At 40.9% G+C, this 22705-nt stretch overlaps 1 protein-coding gene across 2 annotated transcripts in view; it reads right to left on the reverse strand.

Moving 5' to 3' along the window:
• Positions 1 to 22705, reverse strand: part of ppfibp2b (PPFIA binding protein 2b) — a 95360-nt gene that overhangs the window by 55635 nt on the left and 17020 nt on the right. The window contains exons 2-3 of one of the 2 annotated variants that reach the window (XM_083973207.1): positions 16955 to 17059; positions 11767 to 11975 (exon numbers count right to left, since the gene is read on the reverse strand). In XM_083973207.1, the coding sequence (XP_083829333.1) occupies positions 11767 to 11975; positions 16955 to 17036 (291 nt within the window). In that variant the 5' untranslated portion in view covers positions 17037 to 17059. Of the gene's footprint in view, positions 1 to 3977; positions 4063 to 11766; positions 11976 to 16954; positions 17060 to 22705 lie in introns of those variants that run through there. The other variant, XM_083973208.1, reaches the window with a different exon arrangement.

Below are 22705 nucleotides of genomic sequence, written 5' to 3' on the forward strand. Positions count from 1 at the left end.
TATAGTGGAAATATGATCCTCACATCTTCTGACTCACAGGCTCCAAGATTTACACATTACAACTCAGTAATATTCATTATTTTCTATTTATCAACGACTGTGCTCTACATCAATGGTTCTCAAAGTGGGGTCCGGGGACCCCCTGGGGTCCTTGAGAGGGTTAAAGGGGGTCCCGAACTTTTTCTTGAAAATTTTACCATATTTTTTAAAATAAATGTTACCTCCAAACTTTTTTTGGGGGGGGGATTTTACCACTTTTTTCTAGAAAATGTTTAACTTTTTTCTTTTTTTTCCTCAGAAATCTTACTTTTTTCCCAGAAATTTCTCTACAATATTTCCAAAAATTCACACCATTGGCCCTAATTTGAATGTACATTGACTAAAAAAGTAACATTCTTCAGTCTCAGAACAAATATTTGTTTATTTCTGGTGTTTGCTTCAAAATTTTGTCCAATGGGGGTCCGTGGTCTAATTTGTGTCAATTTAGGGGTCCTTGATGTAAAAAAGTTTGAGAAGCACTGCTCTATATCATCCACTATTTCATAACCTATAGATGTTGGTGGAGCCACTTGAAGTCAGGCTGCACAGTTACATGCATCTTGTTTGATGACAGTTGCACTATGGCTGCAATTTTGCAAGTTTGATAGAGATGAAATGTGCCACAACATCACTCATCATCATTGTGCACTGATTGCACCATAAGTGGTGTGTTGCTATAGGGATGCCTAAATCTTAAAAGTCAAGGGACATGTTTTTATGGTGTTGTTTTGTCTGTTATTTTGTGGTGTTTTTTTTCTTAAATATTTTTAAGCGCAAATTAAAAGCAAAAGAAACCGTTCCAACTGAAATTGCATATTACACTTGTAATATCTAGACATATAATCTCAATATGATGTTTTATTGTGCAGTGAAGTCCAAATTACAAGTTTGCTTTCACAAGATTTTGAAAAAGAAAGTCCAGACAATTCAATGTTTTCAGCATTTGGAGTCAAATGAAAGTCGCCTGACAACAGAAAGAGTTGAAACTGCTCTGAAACATATTTTGCACATTATATCATAAAAATGAAAACGGTCCTCGGGCCTCAGAGAATGAGTTACACTCTCTACAGCTCTGTGCAGTGTTTACAATAAAGCTGTGGCCAGTGGAGTGGGTGTGTCCTCATGACGAACAGTGGAGTTTACAGTGTGATCCCAGAGTCGAAGAATGTCTGACAACACACAGGACAACACCTACTTTTAATGACCCGCAGCTAAAAGCTTCTCTCTTTGTAACAACCACTGCTCTGGAAATATATATATATATACTATATAAACGTATATGTTCTCCTCTTGTTGCTGTGACTTTTCGCCGTGCAGACTGTGTGTGTCACATTAAGCGTAGGCGGCCTCTCTGCAGTCACACCACCCCGACTCTAAATCCAATTTGGTTAAATTCAATTTCATGTTTGTGCAGTTCAACAATCGACGACGACTGAGAGAGAGTGTGTACGTAAAGTGAATTTTAAAGTGACTCAGCCACAGCAGGGATGAATTGTTGTTCACTTGTTTTCTGCAGATTTGAATTTCACCCGTGGGTTTGAGTCAATGCAGATTATCAAACAATAAACAGGAAAAACATCACATTTGTTGAAAAATACTGAAAATGTTGCAGTGAGCAAAAGTTTTCGTGACGTAATGTGATGTCCACTGATCACCCACAACATTAAAGTCTGAGTTTGATCCATAATATTCAAGCCTCCAACACTGATCTAAATCTTAAACTGAATATTAATAACAACTCTTCCTGTAAAGTGTTGTCTGCTTCTCTACAATCACTGAAACAACGGGGCATTTATTGGAAGACAAGTCATTTATTAGTTTTGTTCTGTCGTCTATGTCTTCGTTCATCATGTTTAGTTAGTTATAATCTACATTTGTCTCTTTAACCATGAGAATTAAACCAGTCTCTAGTTGTTCGACCTTTAGTGGTTATGAGGTGTACATGTGATTAATATAAATATCATAAAATACAAATTGCAAGCCAATTACTGTAGATGAGTAAAACACACACAGGTGACTGGTTCATTCAGATTCCTAGGTTTTTTTTTAATTTTAACCATAATAAATGGATTCAATTAAGAAAAAAAACTGAATAGCCATGTGTTTTGATAAATTGTGTGTGAACTGTTGCACCAAATACTTGGATATAAGATTCCTATGAGTTGTGTGATGGGGAACGACAGATCTGTTGTCAGTGCTGGTTGCAAGTAAAAAAAGAAAGAAAAAGCAATTACATTAAACTCTGGGAGAGTAGAAGAAGCACTGACCAAGGGATCAATATCTAATTGAATTCAATTACTGAAGAAATTTACAAAATGGAAAAAACTGATGCATAAAACTAAGTTCACAAGAAACATGACTGGACGATTTCCTCAAACTGAGAAAAGGAGAAACTGACGGACGCAGGATAAACTCCACATCAGGTTATTTCATGTTTTACATCCTCTGAGTCGACAGAGAGTTTCTCTCAGAGTCACTGTCACCGTCTCTGAGACCTCAGAGCCGAACGTCATCATCATCATCCTCATCTATCTATCTATCTATCTATCTATCTATCTATCTATCTATTGATCTGCTGCGTCAGGATGTTCACGGGGAAACGGAGCAGAACGAGCTGGAAGCTGCAAGACGACGCTGATTTAGATATCAGAGAAACAGAGATCGTCTGCAGAGCGAAGAACCGAGGAGGAGGAGTCCATCCTTTGTTACCTTCGTCCTTACTTCTTCCTTCCTCTTTTGATCTAATTGGCCCAATCTGTTATTCCCTCCATCTTTCTTTCCTTCCTTTTCCCTTCCTTCTTTCCACAATCCTTTTTCTCTTCCTTCCTTCCTTCCTTCCTTCCTTCCTTCCTTCCTTCCTTCCTTCCTTCCTTCCTTCCTTCCTTCCTTCCTTCCTTCCTTCCTTCCTTCGTGCTTCCTGCCTTCCTTCCTTCTTTCTATTCGTCCATCCTGCCTTCCTTCCCTGCTTCCTTTTTTCCCTTCGTCCTTCCTTCTTTGACCCAGAAGGACAACAGGAGAGTTAAACTGTCAGATTTCTGCTTTTACTTGGGCTTTTATTGTGAAAATCCTGAAAGCTGGAGGTTAGCAAAATAAAAGTTCTGCAGGACAACAACAACACCTGATCGCTTTCTGTAAATCAGATGATCGAAAAAATCTGATTAAAAGTGAGATGGTGTTTCACACAATGTGCTCTTAGTGTGTGTGTCTGACTGTGTGTGTGTGTGTGTCTGTGTTTGTGTAGTGGCCCCAAACAGTTGTTGGTCACGTCCCTGAACGACCTCTAGAAGGTCACATTAAAGGTCACCGTCTACTGGTGAAACTGAAACTGGGAAAAGTTTTCCAATGAACGACGTGAACGCTGAATATTCCAAGCCGAACATGAAGGCATCACATAAATAAATAAATAAATAAATAAATAAATAGAGCTATTTATTACTGTATTACTGATTCACATCTGCATTTGAAGGCATCACAATAACACAATAAATAGTCTCTTCCCCTGATTGAATCTCACTCTTGATATCAAGACGCTGCTGCTTTGTCAACAACAACCAGCTGATGGATAATGCTTTTAATCTGATAACACACTCCTTATGACAACACACACACACACACACTAATACACACACACACACACATGCTACTCTTCAAATCTTGAGGGAAATTACATCAGAAAACAGTCAAGTCACCGGGAAACAAGACAATAAGAAGCAGGACAATAAGACGGAGGAGCAGTGATTATCTCACAGGGACAGAGGAGCTTATCCTCTTCCTTCAGACACTCAACTAAACTGTAAAACTCCTCAAACAGACAAAAAAAGAGACGACAACGAGGCTGAAAGTCACAGACGGAGGAGAAAAAGTGTAAAAAAAGAAAAGAAAAAAGTGTAAAAGTGAAGTTAAAGTTAAAGTTAAAGCTCCTGGTTCTGGTTTCTCACCTTTTTGAGCCAGGAGAAGTGTCTGTAGAAGTCAATAGGAGTCTCCATGCTCCCGGCCCATCGCTGCCTCTCTGCTCCGGGTTTATGTCCGATTTTATCTCACTGTGTGTGTGTGTGTGTGTCTGTGTGTGTGTGTGTGTGTGTGTGTGTGTGTGTGTGTGTGTGTGTGTGTGTGTGTGATACAACCGGACAAAGACTGAGTGTGTTCTTGAGTTTGTAGCATGTGAGCACTGTCAAGTAAGTAAGTGTGTACGAGTGTGTGTGTGTGTGTGTGTGTGTGTGGCGGCAACATTCACAGCTGTGGAAGAGGAGGAGGGCGTTTTACGATCTCTGAGTGAGACAACTCCCCCGTGTTTTGTCCTCCCTCCTCCTCCTCCTCCTCCTCTTTTTTCCTTTTCCTCCTCCTCTTCTTCTTCTTTCAACGCTTCTTTCTTCTTTTCCTTCTTCTACTATCACTCTTTCCGCTCCGCCGCCGCTCTCTCTCCACTTTCTCTCTCGCTGCTTCCTCCTCCTCCTCCTCTTCTCTTCTCACCCATGTCCTGGTTGGAGTTGTTCCTCCTCTCCTGCTCCTGCCAAACTCCCCTCCTCTCTTTCTTTCTTTCTTTCTTTCTCTATTTCTTTCTTTTCCTCTCTCTTTTGCTTCACTTCAGAGCCACTTCCCCTCTTTTCTTTTCTTCTCCCTCCTCTCTGAGGTCCGTCTGACAGCCAAATGGCCGAGCCCAAAGAGAGAGAAAAGAAAGGTGGGGGCTTGTGTTTTTCTTCTTTCCTTGTCATCTGTTTGCATCTGAGTCTCTCTCTCTCTCTCTCTCTCTCTCTCTCTCTCTCTCTCTCTCTCTCTCTCTCTCTCTCTCTCTCTCTCTCTCTCTCTCTCTCTCTCTCTCTCTCTCTCTCTCTCTCTCTCTCTCTCTCTCTCTCTCTCTCTCTCTCTCTCTCTCTCTCTCTCTCTCTCTCTCTCACACACACACACACACACCCTAAATCAGCAGCATCTAATGTCGGACACACACAACAAAGCTGTGATGTCAGCACAAACACCGACGCTGCCAGATCTCTCTCCCTCTCCTTCGCTTATGCTCTTTTTTAATTAAGTTACGCTCACAGAGCCTGGAGACTTCAAAACACACAAACACACTGCAGGAGCAAAAGACTTTCTCTCTCTCTCTCTCCCTTTCTTCTCTATGTCACTCTACCTCCCTCTCTCTATCTCTCTCTCTCTTGAGCCCATCTGTCCATCTGATGTTTGCATCCATTTGCTCAGGTTCCAGCTTTCTGTGTATTTTCACTATTGCTGTAACTCTGAATGAAAGGCTCATTTGCCCACACACACTCTCTCTCTGTCTCAATGTTACGAGAACTGTGTTGCCAAAGCATCAAGAATCAATGAAACAAAACAAATACAACTCACAGAATCAAATATATACAAATAAAATAAAAATAAAAAGTATATATACATTTATACTGTATACAGTATATGCGTGTGTGCTGATGAAGTGCTGTCTCTCTCTTATACAAAGATTGGGTGTCATTACAGTAGGTAAGTTGTTATATATAATGAAAAATATATATACAGTTCATATTAAATGATGATGATGATGATAATAATAATAATCATACATAAAATAAAGAACTAACTTTACAAATTGTGGATCTTCTCCCAGACAGACTTTGGTCGTTTACAGACTCTTAATTCTCTGGGCTTCCATTCTTTCTTATGCCGACGTTTTTCAACCTGTAGTTGATGGTCACACACACACTCTCTCACACACACACACACACACACACACACACACACACAAACACTGTCCAACACAACACTAACTGTTGACTTTATGCTCATTTGCATGCCTGTATAAGTTTCACTGGAGACACGTTCATCACAGGGTCTCAACTTCCTGCCTGTAACACACTCATCGCTTCCTGTGTTTACATGTGTGTATCAGTGTGTATATGTGTGTATGTGTGTGTGTGTGTGTTTCACGGTGGATTATCCCCCGGAGAGAGGCCTGCAGGGTGCAGACTAATTGAGGAGCACAAGTGGCTTTAATCCTGTTGCTCCGGGTCAGCAGGGGAGGGGGGAGGAGAGGAGGGGCAGGAAAGGAGAGGGGGGGGAGAAGGAGGATGAGAGGGAGCAGCCGACCCTGCGCACACGAAGACCGCCTTGATAATCTGCCAGGCTTTTGTTCATCGTGAGCTATTGAAATTCACCGACCACGTGAAGTTTCTGCCGAGGAAACACTGACGTCTGTGGACCGACACGGAGCGACACGGACGGACGCCGTTTCTCTGCTCTGTAAGTTTCTCAAATGTAACTTTTATTTTGGTGCAGCCTTGTGCATCTTCATCTGTGACCTCATGACCAACTCTGACCTTATACCATGTGCAGATACAGAGGAGAAAGCAGGAAATGTAAAAACTGCAGGTTTTGGGTGTAAAAAATAAAGAACTGGCACAAAATAAATGTGGGGTTTTCCAGAAGACATTGATATCAGATAAGTATAAGGGAAAAACCTGGTAAAAAGGTTCGACTTATTCATTGCTACTGGAATTTCATTAAATGTATCACACATGAAAATATGCAAAAATGTCATTATATTAAGCAACTATGCAAGTTTGGTCGCTTTTCCTCTGTTTTGCTAACCTTCCTCTCGGCCATGTGCATTAGTTTACAATGAAGCCAACGAGAAATCAATCAATAGAGCGGTAGATAACGTTATATATAATGTATATATGATGTTACAACGTGTATATTTGTGTAGTTTTATCTGTCATAAACAAGAGATTACAGGTTATGGGGCGCGTTTGTGTCATGGTGTGAAGAGACGAGAGCTGGGACACCGGGTCGTTGGCTCTGATCTTACAGTTTTCAGCCAAGAGACGCTATGTGGAAGGCAGAGAGCCTCCATTCTCCCTGGAACAAGTTACAAGTCATTTATTAAACCATCACAATGACTCCAAAGCTGTTTAATTAAGGTACAAATGTAGCGTAGTTAACTTAAAAATCCTGCATAGTTCCTCTTTAATCTATGGACATCTATTGACTGAAATGTCCAAATCTTTATAAATAGTAAAACATGTAAGTATGTGCAGCCATCTTGCTGGTGTAACCGCTCTATTCTGGGAGATTTGTCGCACCTCTTCATTTGTATTGTGTGGTCATCTAACATCTTGGTTAGAAAGGCCGAGTTAACCCTCCCATCATGATACAACTACCCCGTTGACATGTACATGCAAAACAGAGGAGGGGGGAGGGGCTGAGGGCTAAAAACTCAACCAAAACTCAGGACTGAATGAGGAGCACATGACCTGTTCTTCTCATTCATTCATCGTCTCTCTCTTCCTTCATTTCTCCACCGTCCACTATTTATTTATTTGAGAAATTAAACAGCTTGAGAAACCAGTAAACACCTCCTGGCTGCAGCCGTTTCTCTCTACATCATCTGATCCAATCAATCTGCATCTGGCTCCTATTTGTTTGTATTTTCAGAAGCTTTTTCTCTTTTTGCAGCAGCAGCAGCACACATACAATGAGAAAAAACCTCATGCACTAAAAAGAATAAAAACATCTGCACAGAAACATTATCAAGTCAGAGTGAATAATTAGCATAAACACATCTGGAGGATTTTTACTATTGCAAAAACAGTGAGTTTTTTACTTGCAGGTGGTCACATTGATGTTCTGCTGTTTAATTTGAATGAAATGAGTTTTAAATAAGTTTAATTTCTGCTCCAGTGGAGTGAAACAGACACTTAATGACTGATTAATGAGTTGTAGGCCGGTCGTTCAAAGTTAGAAAGTAAAGACAGACAACAGACGGAGTGAGTGGAGGTCCGGTCGGTGCAACATGTGAGACATCTGCTGTCGAAACAATGTAGGAGCTGAAGCAGCAGCTGAACCAGATCCAGGATCCACCTTTCCTTTTCCTTTTTTTTTTTTTAAACACAGCACTGCACTGAGAACAGCAGCCTCTGCAGGACAAAGCTCAGCAACAGCAACAAAGCCACAGCGTCTACAGACAGCAACAGCTGCAGGTCAGTGAACCCACAGGAAACGAGACACACACTTTAAATAAGTTATAGGAAAAAAAATACACAAGATTGATGCACCGAGTGATGTGGTTTAAAAAATAAGAGTTGTTTGGATTCTTGCAGCGCGTTGAAGAAGTTTGTTTCTTACCTCAACCGTCCTGAGCAGCTCAGTTTCCTTCACAAAGAGTCAAACTAAAGCACCTCATGTCCAAACAGAGAGCAGAGGGAGGGTGTGAGAGGAAATGAAAGAGAGTGGAGGAAAGTAGAGAAAGAGAGAGTGAGGGAGAGAGAGAGATGTAAAATGTTGAGGGATGTAAACAAGTGAGAGCAGCTCCAGGACTGAGGACTGAGGGTGTGAGGGAGGGAGCTCAGCTCAGCACAGGAAGTTGATAATAAGCCGAGTTGTAATAGTTTCCCTGAGGAGAAGAGTGTGGACCAGGGCCAAACTCTCACTCCCCCTCCCTCTCTCCTTCCATCCCTCCCTCTCTCTGTCTCTATGGATATTATATGAAAGGAGGGAAAGGAAGGAAGGAAGGAAGGAAGGAAGGAAACGAGGAAGGAAGGAAGACCTAATGAGCTGTGAGTTCATCCTCACAGAGAGATGTAAAATGTCCCTCCTCTCCCTCTGACCTCTCGTCTGACCCTCAGGTCTGAGCATGAGTTTGATCCCATATTTAAAGAGGAACTATACAAGTCCGGTCGCTTCTCCTCTGTTTTGCTAACCCTCCTCCTCCTCCTCTCGGCCATGTGCATTTGTTTCTGCAGAGGAAACACTGACGGCGTCTGTAGATTAACACGGAGCGACATGGACGCTGTTTCTCTGCTCTGTACTGTAAGTTTCTCAATTACAACTTTATTTTTGTGCAGCCTTGTGCATCTTCATCTGTGACCTAACGACCAACTCTAACAGTATACCATGTGCAGATATAATGGAGGAAGCAGGAAATGTAAAAACTACAGGTTCTTGGTGTTAATAAAAAAGAAAAAAAGAAGGAAAAAAAAAGAACTGGCACAAAATAAATGTGGGGTTTTCCAGAATACTTGAGTCCAATCCAATTTCCAACTCATACCCCGTCATCTACTCTTCACCCCTTGCAACAGGGGTAGAAATATTCCCCTTCATAAAGCATTAATGATAAGTGGTAAAAAGGTTCGCCTAATTCATTGCTACTGGACTTTCATTAAATGTATCACACGTGAAAATATGCAAAAATGTTATGAAATTTAGCAACTATGCAAGTCTGGTTGCTTTTCCTCTGTTTTGCTAACCCTCCTCCCGGCCATGTGCATTAGTTTACAACAAAGCCAACGATGTGTAGCTATATTTGTGTAGTCTTATCTGTCATAAACAATAGATTACAGGTTACGGGGCGCGTTTGTGTCGCGGTGCGCAGAGACGAGAGCTGGGACACCGGGTCGGAGGCTCTGATCTTAACAAGGTTGGTTTTCAGCCAAGAGACGCTACTGTAGGCGGAAGGCAGAGAGCCTCCATTCTCACTGGTACAAGTTACAAGTCATTTATTAAACATCACAATCACAATGACTCCAAAGCTGCTTAAATAAGGTAAAAATGTAGCATAGTTCCTCTTTAACTTCTCCTTTAAAACACATAGGAGCCTGGACACGTCCACAGACTGACGGTTCATGCTCACAAGCAGCTGATGCCTTCATCCCTTCAGTTACATCACGGTAAAACGAGAGTCTTCAGAGCCGGCGGTCGTGTAAAAAAAAACCTCTGATGAGACACACAGAGCCTCTATTTGCTAATGTGTTTTCTGAGAAACTCTGAGCAGGAAGAAAAACACTGTAACTCTAAACATAAATAATAATCTCCGCTCAACGTGAAACAGCTGTTTCATTTAGTCGTCAGTTAGTTCGTCGTGTGTCGGAGGCTCGGAGCTTCACGACGGCTTCACTTATGTAACCTGAGCATCACCAGGCGATCGGAGAGCAGAGGTGGAAACAACATTTACTCACAGTGACATGTGAGCCAGTGGTTGTTCCTAAAAACAGCTGAGTCATTGCAGAGATTATGGAAAATAATGGATTTGCATTTATATTGTACTTTTCTAGTCTCTACTATGATGCAAAGTGCTTTACTGTACACCACTTGTTACATATGGGGCATTTCTATCTAACTGTTCACATGCTGATAATAATACATTGGAGGCAAAGTTTGGGACACTTCAACATCTGGACTGGAGGAGCAGGGGATCGAACCACTGCCCAACACGCTCTACCTCCTCCACCCACATTAATTAATAAAGATTGAATCAATTTCCTCTGAATTCCTTCTTCATGCCGACTTATTAAAGCTCAAACTTCTGCATTATTGAGCGTGTGGTCGCTTTGAGTGAGAGCTGGTTGAGAATATACAGTAACTGCAATAAACCAACATTTATTATTATTTATTTACATATTTATTACTTCTTTATGCCATTTTAACCCTTTTTTGACCTGAACAGTTATTTGCTTATTTCTTTCTACTTTTTATTCTTTTTTTTTCTTTTTTTTAAATATTTCTTATCTATTTTCTAGTGTTCCCACACTTCAGATTGTTGAGTGTAAGATGGTGAGGGGATATCTTTTGTGTCAACTGTTTTATGTAAAGCACTTTCAGCTGCTTCTCTCTGCATGAAAAGTGCTCTGTAAATAAAGTTTGACTGACTGATTGAACATGCAACAGAGTTTTAGCTCCTCTTTGATTAATTTTGTATTAGTCTGGAGTTTCGTGGTGTCACATATTGGCAAGATGGCGACATCATGTGATGTCATGTAGGCCACCTCCGTTTTTTATTTAAAGGAGACATATTATGCCCCCTTGCCACAAACTTAAAATAGATCCCAGGTGTCTTAAAGACATGTTTGTGACATGCTTCGGTCAAAACACCCCAAGGATCAAACATCACAGCTCTTTTCATCCTCTCAAAACAGCCCTGTTCAGAACAGCTGGTTTCAGTGCCTGTCCCTTTAAATGCAAATGAACCACAGCTTGCCCTGCCCCTTCTACCGGTCCCAGGTAGGGGTGGGATTATGCAAATTGAATCCTAGTTACATCACTGGAAGAAAACTGAGGGAACAGCTCATAAAACCACGTGGATTTCAACCTAGGGAGTCTGAAAATTACACATTTTGTTGTCAATTCTCACATTTTGGGACCAGAAGGCAAGACAAACACCCAACTATATGTTAAAGAGCCTTCAAAAAGTGATATTTCCATAATTTGTCCACTTTAAAGTCTATAGTGTGATCAAACGTACTTGTGCAAAGTTCATGACATTGAAACGTGCTGCCCTGTCCACACAGGAGAAACTGCCTCTAGTGAATAATTAGGATTTAGACAACAGGTTTGTTATGTGATACATAGCATCTAAGAAATATAGCAGCAGCTAAAGATAAAATCAAAGGACTCTCTCACAGGTGTCAGAATAAATTCAAGCGTTGGCTCCTTATTCAAGACAAATGTGTGAGAAAATAAACTGAAACATCCCAAACACGAAGCTTTGTGGGAATTAGAAAAACCAGACAGCACAGCAGCTCCTCGTGCTCCGAGAGCCAAACAAAACAAACATCCACAGTCTGGGCTGATTCATTCTCAGATATTTCGTCTCACCAAAGACGACGACGATGATGGTCATAAATGGCAAAAACCAGAAGTGCAAACTGCACTCAAATAACTCGTGTTGGGAAAACAGCTTGATACGATGCAGATGATGAATCACGTTTCCATTGACGTAGAAAGAAAGTTGAAAGAGAGACTCACGGTGCCGCTCTGGAGCCACTCGATCAGAGCCTGGGCCGTCTCCGCCTGCAGCTGCGCCCGCAGGTTGTCCCTCTGCTCCTGGCTGGGCTGCAGCTCCAGCGCCAGTTTCAGATCCTCGGCCAACTGGACGACCTGCAGAGGGCCGGCGCTGATGGGCGAGCCCAGGTCGTACATGCTATTGGAGAACTCCACCGCTGCTGCTTTCGAACCTGGAGAGTTGTGGTTGGAGAAGTGAAAGGAGGAAATTCAAAATCAAGATCAATTTATTCAGTTTTTTTTTCTTTTCTTGTTTTTGCAAGAATCCCTCAAACGAAGCTCTGAACACTGAGAAGGACTGAGTCTAATCAGAGCCATACATCCTCCTCCTGAAGGTTTCCAAAGCGTCCATGTGTCACCTGGATCGTTTCCCTGGAACTCAAACATACTGTCAGACACACACACACTCATACACACATACACATCTGGATGCACTCAAACGTCTCTGCAAAAACAGCCACACTTTACAGCGCCTGCATAAAGTGCACTAAGTTCGCAATTAATAAACACAACATAATGGGAATAATGCAAGTTTATGTCAATGTGAATATCTGATCACGCTTCGTCGAGGAGGTTATCGCTGAAAAACATAAAAAGTCCATGAAAACTTTATCGTCCAAGAGGTTTACAGTGAATATTTGTCATATTTTAGTGCTATTTATGTTTTGTTTTCAGTTTCAGGAGACTGTGAGTATGCTGGATATTAAAAATGATGCTGAGACGTCCTGAGCAGAAGCTGCTGCGTTTTTACTGCACTGTTATATAATCCAGTAAGTTTTGGCTGGTCGAGGAGAATCCGAGCACAAAATGAGCAGAGACACTGAGACAGAACATGAACCCCATGAATCTCATTTTCATTTATCCGTCCAGGCTTCAGTTTATTAGAGCACAGAGGGAGAAAAAAACTTGTTGTTCATGCGCTGTCGACTCGGCTGAGTCCAGATCTGCAGCCGCCGCAGCAGCGCCTCCAGCACACGTTTCCACTCGATACCGCTCTGCTGTACATTTAGGAAAACACACGCAACACTGTCATCATCTGTTCCACAGGGAGGTCACGGCAAGTTACAGAGGAATGAATGAATGAATGAATGAATGAATGACTTATTTTTATTTCGATTATGTCTAAAATAAGTATCAACAAATCATAATATACAAGTTCGAAAAGTAGGAAGAAGTAGATAGAGAAGCAGACAGAAATAAATATCAAACTTTTCCACTGCTGTTTAAATCTCAGAGAGAGAAACCAAAGTTTTTCATTATTATTAATCCATTTCTTTAAAAGAAGTTGTTACATTTGTAAATTTATGTAAATTTCTTCCAGGTTTGAGCATTTCCCTGCTGATATGCATTGTGTTAAACTGGCAATGTGCTTCATGACACTCAAGGAACTAACTCAGGAAATAACATTTAAATTAAAATTTAAAAAATGTGCGGCTGTCACAGGAGCACAAAGGTACGGTGGCCCTGAGAGGTCAACACACTTAAAATTGAGAAAACATGCACAAAGGACGCAAACGTGCTTCAAATACAAAAACCTGCTTCATCAATTTGTCAACACATGAGCTGCAACAGTAGTGTTTCCACGGGGACAGAAAATAGTGATGGACTTGGCTAACGACTAACGCTAAGCTAACAGTATACATTTGAATTTGATTTGACTTTTTATTCTTTTTATTTGAACATATAAGCAAAAATATTTTGTATTGTTGTATATTTTATACATATATACACAAAAGAGTGAAAAAAGAAAATAATATGTGAGGTATACCACTAACCGATGGCCGTCTTTGTAACTTCTTAAAGCAGAAGTAAGTGATATATTTGTGTTAATATAAGTCTTAAATAGTTATATATATATATATCTTCCGACAGCAATCACTTACATGGAGTGTTTGGACCGAAACACGGGTCTCTCAGTCCCTCTGCTCTGCTCTGAGCCGAGGAGAAAACTTTCCTTGTATCCTACAAGTTTTATCCAATGAGGAGAGAGAACGGCATGCAGGGCTGTGTGTGCAGCCAAGGGACGCCGTGAATGTGGTGACGTAGGGACGAGGACTGTTATGGTGCGTTCAAGGAAACTCGTAACTCGTGTTTTTCCGACCTGTGAAGTCGTACCAGTTCAATCTGGTACGAGTTCACGGGTCGGAAGTTACGAGTGGCCGTTATAGTGACTTTCACCGGTAAAACAGGTCGGAAAAACACGAGTGGGTTGCCTGGAACGCTACAAAGTCGTAAGTCGTGACTTGAAGCTGTAATTTACGATTTCAAAAGCCTGCCTGGAACGCAGCATTAGCCAAAACGACCGGATTGCTTACTTCTGCTTTAAGTCAAAAAACATTGAAACAAAATCGCACCACAGGTGTGTCCGACACTTTTTTGTGTCCCCCTGGAAACACTTCTGTTGTGATGTGAGTTTTTGTAGATGTTTTCTGAATTTGCAAGACAAAACACCTGGATACTTCAGTGAACACCTGAGATAGTAGTAATATACATAATAAATGCTTTGATTGTTGCTGCTTAATTGCACCTTCGTATTTCACGATACTGCATCTGCACAATTTGGTCTGATTTAATATTTATCTTGTATTAAACCGTCTGATGACTGACGTCCTGCTCTGTGTTTAGCGTGAGTGAAGGGAGTGGATGGGGCGGGGTGGGGTGGGGGGTTAAAAAGTAGAGAAGTCAGTAAATGTGGACATGGTTACATCAACAGCATCCGAGTCATTAACCAATGGAGCAGCTTCCACTGTTATTCCCACTAGATGTTTAATCAGACAGAGGGAAAAAGAGAAAAGTCTTCATCATGGAACGTAATATGACCGACATATCTGCACCCTGTTGATAAGTGGCTCTAATTTCCTTGTTAGTGATTGGCTGATGTTATCACAAATGGGATTTTTAATGTATTTCTATTTGCGGTCACTTGCCTGAGAGCCGGGGATGGCAAAAAAAAAAACTCAAGAGCACTCGATGAGATGAGGTCAGTGGGTTTTTTTCCTCTGAAACAGAGAGAGAGCAGCGACGGTGAACGCTGCTCACTAGTTCACTGCTGCTTCATGTGAAACTGTCGCTGTGTGTGTTGATCCAGAGGGAAGACGTGACACACAGTCCTGACGGAGCTGCAGTGTAATATCCAGTGATTATGTTTCGTCTAAAGTGTTGGTGTGTCACTCCTCTCTCTGTCTCTCTCTCTCTCTTCCCACATAACGACTGTTGCACCACATTAAACATTTACTTCACTGTTAGTTCATGTTGTTGGACGAGGCCGAAGTGGCTGCAGCAAACGTGACTCGACCGACTGATACGGGATTATTGGAGCTGACACCGATGTCAGGGAGCAAAAACTTCAGATAACTGATTAACTGGATGATACAAAACAGCTTTTAACCAAGAGCTCTGCACTTTAAAGGAATAGTTCAACATTTAGGTAAATTGGCCCATTGCCATTATCCCTACAGCAGTAGGTTTGTTACCTTTAATTGTCGGTGCAAGCTATTTTTAAAACGGCGAAGCAGAGCCGTGAGCTGCTCAGAGCTACGCTACGGAGGCTCATGGGATTTCTTGGTTTCTCTCATCAAACTCGCTGTGACCTGCACATTCACCACGCTATGAGAAAATAACAGAACGTTACGAGACAGAGTTGTTTTAGAGGTAAATTCATGCAAAATTGCTGATGCGCGTTCCTGTCGGGGGCAGTTTTTCAGCAAGCAGTCTCTGCATTTCCCTCTAAAACAACTCTGTCTGGTAACATTCTGTTATTATCTCATAACGTGCATGTGCAGGTCACAACTTGTCCACCAGAGCGTTTTGGAGTTGTTGGATTGTGTATTTGATGAGTTTGATGAGGGAAACCAAGAAATCCCATGAGCCTCCGTAGTGTAGCTCTGAGCAGCTCACGGCTCTGCTCCGCCGTTCTAAAAATAGCTTGCACTGACAATTAAAGGTAACGAACCTACTCCTAAAACTATAGGGATTATGGCAATGGGCTAATTTGTCAAAAATGTTGAACTATCCCTTTGAATCTAAAATGCACATTCAAATGATACAATAGTCTGTTATGTGCACTATATTGTTTTAACAGCACTGAAGCTGAGAGTTTTTACCTCAATTTAATTTTACTTGTGCAATGACAGTAAAGATACTCTGATTCTGTAAGCACTTTTTTTTTGCAGTGATCTCTCAAATGTTGTTACATAACAAACAAATCTATAGCAGGGGCTCAACATTTTACTGTTTTACAATAAATAACATTTATTATCCAAAATGGCCTCAGTGCAGCAGTGCAGTAAACTGTTGGAAAACATAAACAAAATGAAAATATACAACTATAAAAATGGGAAAAAGCCTCCACTGCACATTGTGTGGACCAGACCTTTATAAATCATCATAAACTACAAACTTAGAAAACATAATACCACATTGTTTTTCTGTATTGGATGAACCAATGCAAAGTTGTCATTTCTATGTCAAACTCACACTTTGCAGTTCACCTGAAAAGTTTGAAGGCACAAAAAAAGTGTTGACATCTTGTTCTTATCGGCCAACACGAACCCTGATACTGATAATTATGAGAAAATCTAGTGTTTAAAACACAAATACTGCACATGAACATACAAAATGATGCCGTAAAATGTCAGTATTGACCGCACGGGAACCTGCTGTTGTTAGAGAAGATCAAACTGGTGGTTGTCTGAGGTTTAAGATCATTTACAGCTTCAAAAATAATAATCATGAGAGAAAATAAGGCCTTGATGAAGCAGAGTAGAAAAAGTGTGCAGACCAACATACATCCTTATATTTGAGTGTGATATCAACTGAACCTTTTGCCCAAACGAAGAATGCAAGATGGGATAGAAACGACGAGGGATTAAAAGTTGTTTTGGTGATTCAGATCCTGTTGTTTAAATCCAAATCTTTATATATTTATGTTTGTCAGGTTGTCGTTATTGAGGGAATCTGCAGTACGGCTACAAAAACAACGCACAAACGCTGCTGCTCTGGTGGCGTTAACTCCTTTAACACGGCAGTGAGTCCATTAAGGCAGAGTGACAGAGGATCCAGCTGTGCTGCAATCATCAGAAGCAGATGTTGCTTCCTCTCTCTCTCTCTCTCTCTCTCTCTACAGACTCTGTAGTAGCAGCGCGTACTGTACCTGCGATGATGTCATCCATCTGCTCCAGCGCCGCCTCCAGCATGTGACTGGCCTCCGTTTCCATGGTGATGGCGGGAAGCATCAGATCTCAGCGACTCCGATGTGCTGCAGAGAATCAGAAAAGAAAAAAATGTTAAACTTTTACCTACTACTAGACTACTAGTCTCATCTAGTCTGTGACAGGCGACAGGTCCGACATATACAGTAAATTTGATAAAATCTCGTCTGCATTTTGAAGCATGACAAAAGCTGATATTGTATTTTATAAACACTGTACATGTTTCAGAGTCTGTGTTTGCTGTGCGCTACTTCCTCCTCCTCCCATCCTGCTGTGGATGCTCCAAACAACTCTAATCAAATCAGGATAATGTTTCTCATTTGCTCAGTAACTTCCTATGGACATCGAAAATCATCTACACTCAGAAACAAAAACACAAACACCTGAAAACCTCGAGTTCTTTTCTTTTTTTTCTTATTCTGTCATCAATAGAAAGACAATTAAACATTTGAGAGTGATCATGTGGTGATGGATTGACGAGGAATGGTTATTTAAAGCTGCGTTCAGGCTGTCATTGTTGCACACAGTAGTGGTAGAAGTTGTTGTGTATAGATTTAGCATTAAAGCAGGTGAGTAGGGGCAACATGGATTAATGTTAACATGTTATATCTCTGTTGTATAAATCACATGCCCCATGTGCCCTTTAGCGCAGAGCTGCAGGAGGCCGCTTCTAATTTCCAATAATCTCTCTTTTTTATTTTTTTTTATCTCCAGTTTTCTGCTTGTCTCAGCTTTTTCTTTTTCTTTTTTTTTTTAAAGTAAAAGCAAGTGTTACATTTTTACAGATGTTGCTGCAGTTCCACTCGGTCGCCAGCAGAGGTCCAGAAAGTTCACAGATTTCCAGATGCAACTTTTTGTTTGGCTCTGCTTTAATTCAACCAAGTGCTCACAGTGTTTATTCATTTTTATTTCATAACATATCCATCAAAAACAAGCATGTAAGCCAACATGAAGTTTCTATACAGAGATCCAGAGGCAACTACACACTCATATATATATATATTATATGTAACGTCCCTCAAACTATTTCTTGGAGCAGGACTGACTTTCCTCCATCCATCCTCTCCGCCTGTGGTTGCCCCTCCGTCTACCTCGTCTCACGCTGCTGCCTGCTGCCCGTCCTCCCTCCCTCCCTCCCTCCCTCCTCCCCGCTGTCATCCCGTCTTTCCCTGGCACTCGTCCTCCCTCCCTGTCATCTCTCCCTCAAGGCTCTCGTCCCCTCTGTTCGGCTGTCACGCCGACTTAACAGACAAACAGACGTCGTCAACGTGCAGCAATCACCCAGAATGACAGCAATGTAATCGACTGACGCCTCCAGAGAAAGACCCCCCCCCCCCACACACACACACACACAGAGCAGCCCTAATGCTCGTCTTCATTAGCACCAACTTTCACAGCCGCCATGACAGCTGACACCAACAATCTGCATGAAAAACACAGCGAGCATCTCGGATTTACCCCAATGTAACTGATTCATGTACAGAAATAGGTGCAAACAATCTCCAGCCGACCATTCCCATATGTTTTGGTTTTGTCCCAGGCTTGCCACATTTTGGTCTGAATGAAATCTTTGGTAACACTTTATTTTAAGGGGTCCTTGTTCCTGTGTATCTACCTAATTAATTACAGTGTAATTACCTATGTAACCGTATGTAATAACATGTACTTACATTGTAAATACATAGTGTATTTTGGTGTACTTACAGGTCCTTGTTACACTTGTAATAAGAAATGCCAAAGTGGCCTCTCTCTTTGCAAAAGCATTTCTTATTACAAGTGTAACAAGGACCTGTAAGTACACCAAAATACACTATGTATTTACAATGTAAGTACATGTTATTACATACGGTTACATAGGTAATTACACTGTAATTAATTAGGTAGATACACAGGAACAAGGACCCCTTAAAATAAAGTGTTACCAAATCTTTAATACTCTTAGCACAGCATATAACACTACTCCTGATCCTCTCTTGTCCCTTATTTGGTTCCCCCCTGCAGCCTCTTGCCTCTAAAGTTATGCAAACGGTTTTTGCCTTTGCCAACCTGTTAGCCAGGTGACTCATACTTCTTAATTGGAAACACCCTCAACCTCCATCTCACAGCAGGTGGGTGAAAGAGGTGCTACTGTCCATTAAACTTGAAAAAGCTTAGATTTTCCCTCAATGGTTCCTTAAGTCCTTTTGAAAAGACTTGGAGACCTCTCTTAAATTATATTGAATCTTTGACATCTCTGCCTGATTGCGACGACTGGGGGGAAAAAATGATAGTATGGAAGTCTTCTCTGTCACGTTGTACTGTTATGTTGCTACCTGTGAAATTGCTTCCAATAAAGAAAGTCATTTAAAAAAAACACAGTGAGCGCAGTTACAGTAACACGCTGCCATCATCACGTGTGTCCCCTTTCCCATGATGCATCAGTATGTGTGTGTGTGTGTGTGTGTGCATGCATGGAGAAGTGTGCGTGTTCAATTTTATTGTTAATAATCACAAATGGCTCCGTATGAGTCTGGTTGGGACAAAGGGGGACAGCACCATTCAGACACATGACAGTGACTCTGTTCAGCAGCTCTGTGACAACACTTGACCTCAACAGAACAAAGGCCATCTATCTATCTGTGTGTGTGTGTGTGTGTGTGTGTGTGTGTGTGTGTGTGTGTGTGTGTGTGTGTGTGTGTGTGTGTGTATGTGTGTGGGAGAGGAAGTAGTGGGTTGTATAGGACCCTCTGTTGTGTGTTAAGGTGCTCATACTGAGGTTATTGTGCAGCTCCGGCACCGAGCTGACGAGACAAACTGCAACAAGCTATCCACCGTCGCTCCCATGTTGCACAATCTGCACGACTGCTGTGTGTGGAAATGAGTGTGTGTGTGTGTGTGTTAGTGCTTGAGGGAAAGACAGTTTGTAGGCTATATGTATGTGTGTGTATGTGTGTTAGAGAGCGAGGGTGTGTCTGCATGAGTGTGTGATCTGTCTCCTTGTGATCCTGGATTATTATAACAGAAACGCCTTATAATGAATATGATTCACAAACTGACCGAGGAGCCACTTTCACTTTTACTTTAACACACTGACACACAAAACAGCTGAGAATAAAAACTGTGCAACACAATAATAAAAATGTTCTATTTTCTTATCATCTCAAGGTTCATCAACTATGTTACGCATTAAAAAATGTGTTTTGCTGTTGTTACCGCTGAGTACAAGAGTAATAAAGAAACAAAACACACTTGAGAGTTTATTTTAAAACACTTAACACTGCATTATAGTTTGTTCTCATTGTGTATTGGTTGAAGTATTGATCAAGAGTTCCTGTTAAAGTAAACGGCGGGATCATTTTCTAGTGTGACTGAAACACACACAGAGACTCGTAGAGACACACCTTTTCCCAGGAAGAGTCACACACTCCAGAAAAACTAGTTTGTCTGTCGTGAGAATCTGTGACCTGTTTTTCACAACTACACCCGCCTCTGAGTGCTGACAGCTCTGTGTGTGTGTGTGAAGGGTGGAAACACCACAGCAGAGTCATGATGAGAGGTGATATTATTATCAGGCAGATTTAAGATCCCCAACGGTTATTCAGCTGTTTTGAGCCTACTGTATCAATATCTGCAAAGTGGGTTTAATTAATGGGGTTCATTCTCATTTATATACTGTAGGTTTGCTCAATACAACACTGTAGGACTTTCTTTTATTTGCCTTATCCAAGGGTTTACCGTAGGCCATTTTGGATAATTAAAGTTATTGACTGTTAAACCAGAAAAATGTTGAGCCTCTATTATATATTTGTATGGGTTATAAATGCAAAAGCAAAACAAAATGTGAGTTTATGTATAGGCTAAACATGAGGAATATCTGCAGATTAAATGTGATTACTCCAAAGTACTCCCAATATATTAAATAAAGTGTTTTGAAAAATTGCACATGAAATAAACATAACATGCAAAAACTAAGTTATTACGAATAATGAAATGATTTCTTATATTTTAAAGCAGCTTAAATAGAAATAACAAAACAAATAGCTCCTTCAATTAAGTTGTTATTGTAGCCTGAACCAAACTTTAATATCTGAAGTTTTGTGTCTCAAGTTAAGTTAAGCTAAACTAAAACTAAGCTAAGCTAAGCTAAAATAAGATAAGCTAAACGAAGTTAAGCTAAAATAAGTTAAAATAAAATAAACTCAGTTAAGATAAATTAAGATAGCCTAAATTAAGTCAAGTTTAGATAAGATAACTGCTGCTGCAGGTTAAATCAGAGAATAAAAGGGGATAACACGACGTGTGGTCGTTCAGGTTGGAGGAGTTTGTTGGGAAACTGGAAGGCCACAAGAATTTCAAGAACTTCAAAAATGAAGTCGACTCAATCTGAAACCAACAATTTGTTGGACCTGTCATCCTGTGATCACCTGATGAAAGGTGTTTTCCATCTGACAGAGCAGGTTATCGACTTCACAGAGTCCACACACACACAGACACACATACTTCATACAGACACTATACAAACACCTGCTGCTCCATAATAAAACAGTAGTCTCTGATTAAAAATCCAGAGTGGAAAATGGTTCAACAAACTGTAGCTGCGCTGATCCAGCTCTGTTATTACATCCTGATGAGATAAAACATCTGTCATGATGCACACAATCATATCATGAGATCTTTTCCATGTTCTGCACCTGCACAACATATGGAAACAGGAACCAAACGAGTGCTTGTTCGCTGCAGCTTCATATAACCTAAAACCTCCCTCCTCCTCCTCCTGCTGCTGCTGCAGCTTCATAAAGTCTCTGTCCAACCCCGACCACCACACAGAGATCCCTCTATCACAGAAATAAATGGAGACATAGATAAGAAATAGAGAAATGTTTATGTGCAACATCACGACGGTCACAAGGCTCCATACTGTACATCACTGTGTAGCCTATACATCTCCTTCTTTCATAACACTCTGCTGCTCTGATGTGATTCCTCACTGATTTAACAGTTTTTGTTTTTCAGCTGCATGGACCTGCACTACTTTGGGTCGCTCATCAATCAATCTATCAATTAACAATGATGAACTAAAGCTGCAAATGCAAGAAACAACTTAATTTGATTAATTGATCAAACTGATTCATCTTCCAGCTCAACTAAAATGTTAAATATGTGATCTTTTAGATATACAGTAAAACCAATTATTATTGTATTCGGATTTTCAATGTTTATTTTTTATTTTTTAGCTCATTATACCTTTACCAGCTTATTATTACGTCCCCCATCCACTAAAGGGTATTTCAACCAAATCTGTTATGTAACATTTGCAACACACTTAAGTTTTACCAACTCAATATAAAACTTCAAGAAGGGAAATGGAAATATTAGCAGGCTAGTGGTAAAATGGATCACAGTCGCTCTCCACGCCACGGATTGGCATGCAGGTGGTCTGCGGATCTATCGATTAAAAAGGTGTGTGGTGCACCCGGCCCAGCCAAATAAATGGGCAATTAAAAAAACTCTGCTCGTATTTGAAGCTTCAGCTCTACCTCACGCACAACAACAGAATTGTTTGTTTTATCAACTTATTTACTACCCTGAACATCGCGATACACAACGTTAATTTGTGTCGTTGCAGAAGGCACACGTTCAAACGCCAGTTTCCACCTTCGAATGTTCTCATTTTGAAAATAATTCAAATTCTGTTCGGATAGCAAAGTTTGTTC

This window comes from Trachurus trachurus (genome assembly GCF_905171665.1).
Source record: "Trachurus trachurus genome assembly, chromosome: 6".
Lineage (NCBI taxonomy): Eukaryota > Metazoa > Chordata > Actinopteri > Carangiformes > Carangidae > Trachurus > Trachurus trachurus.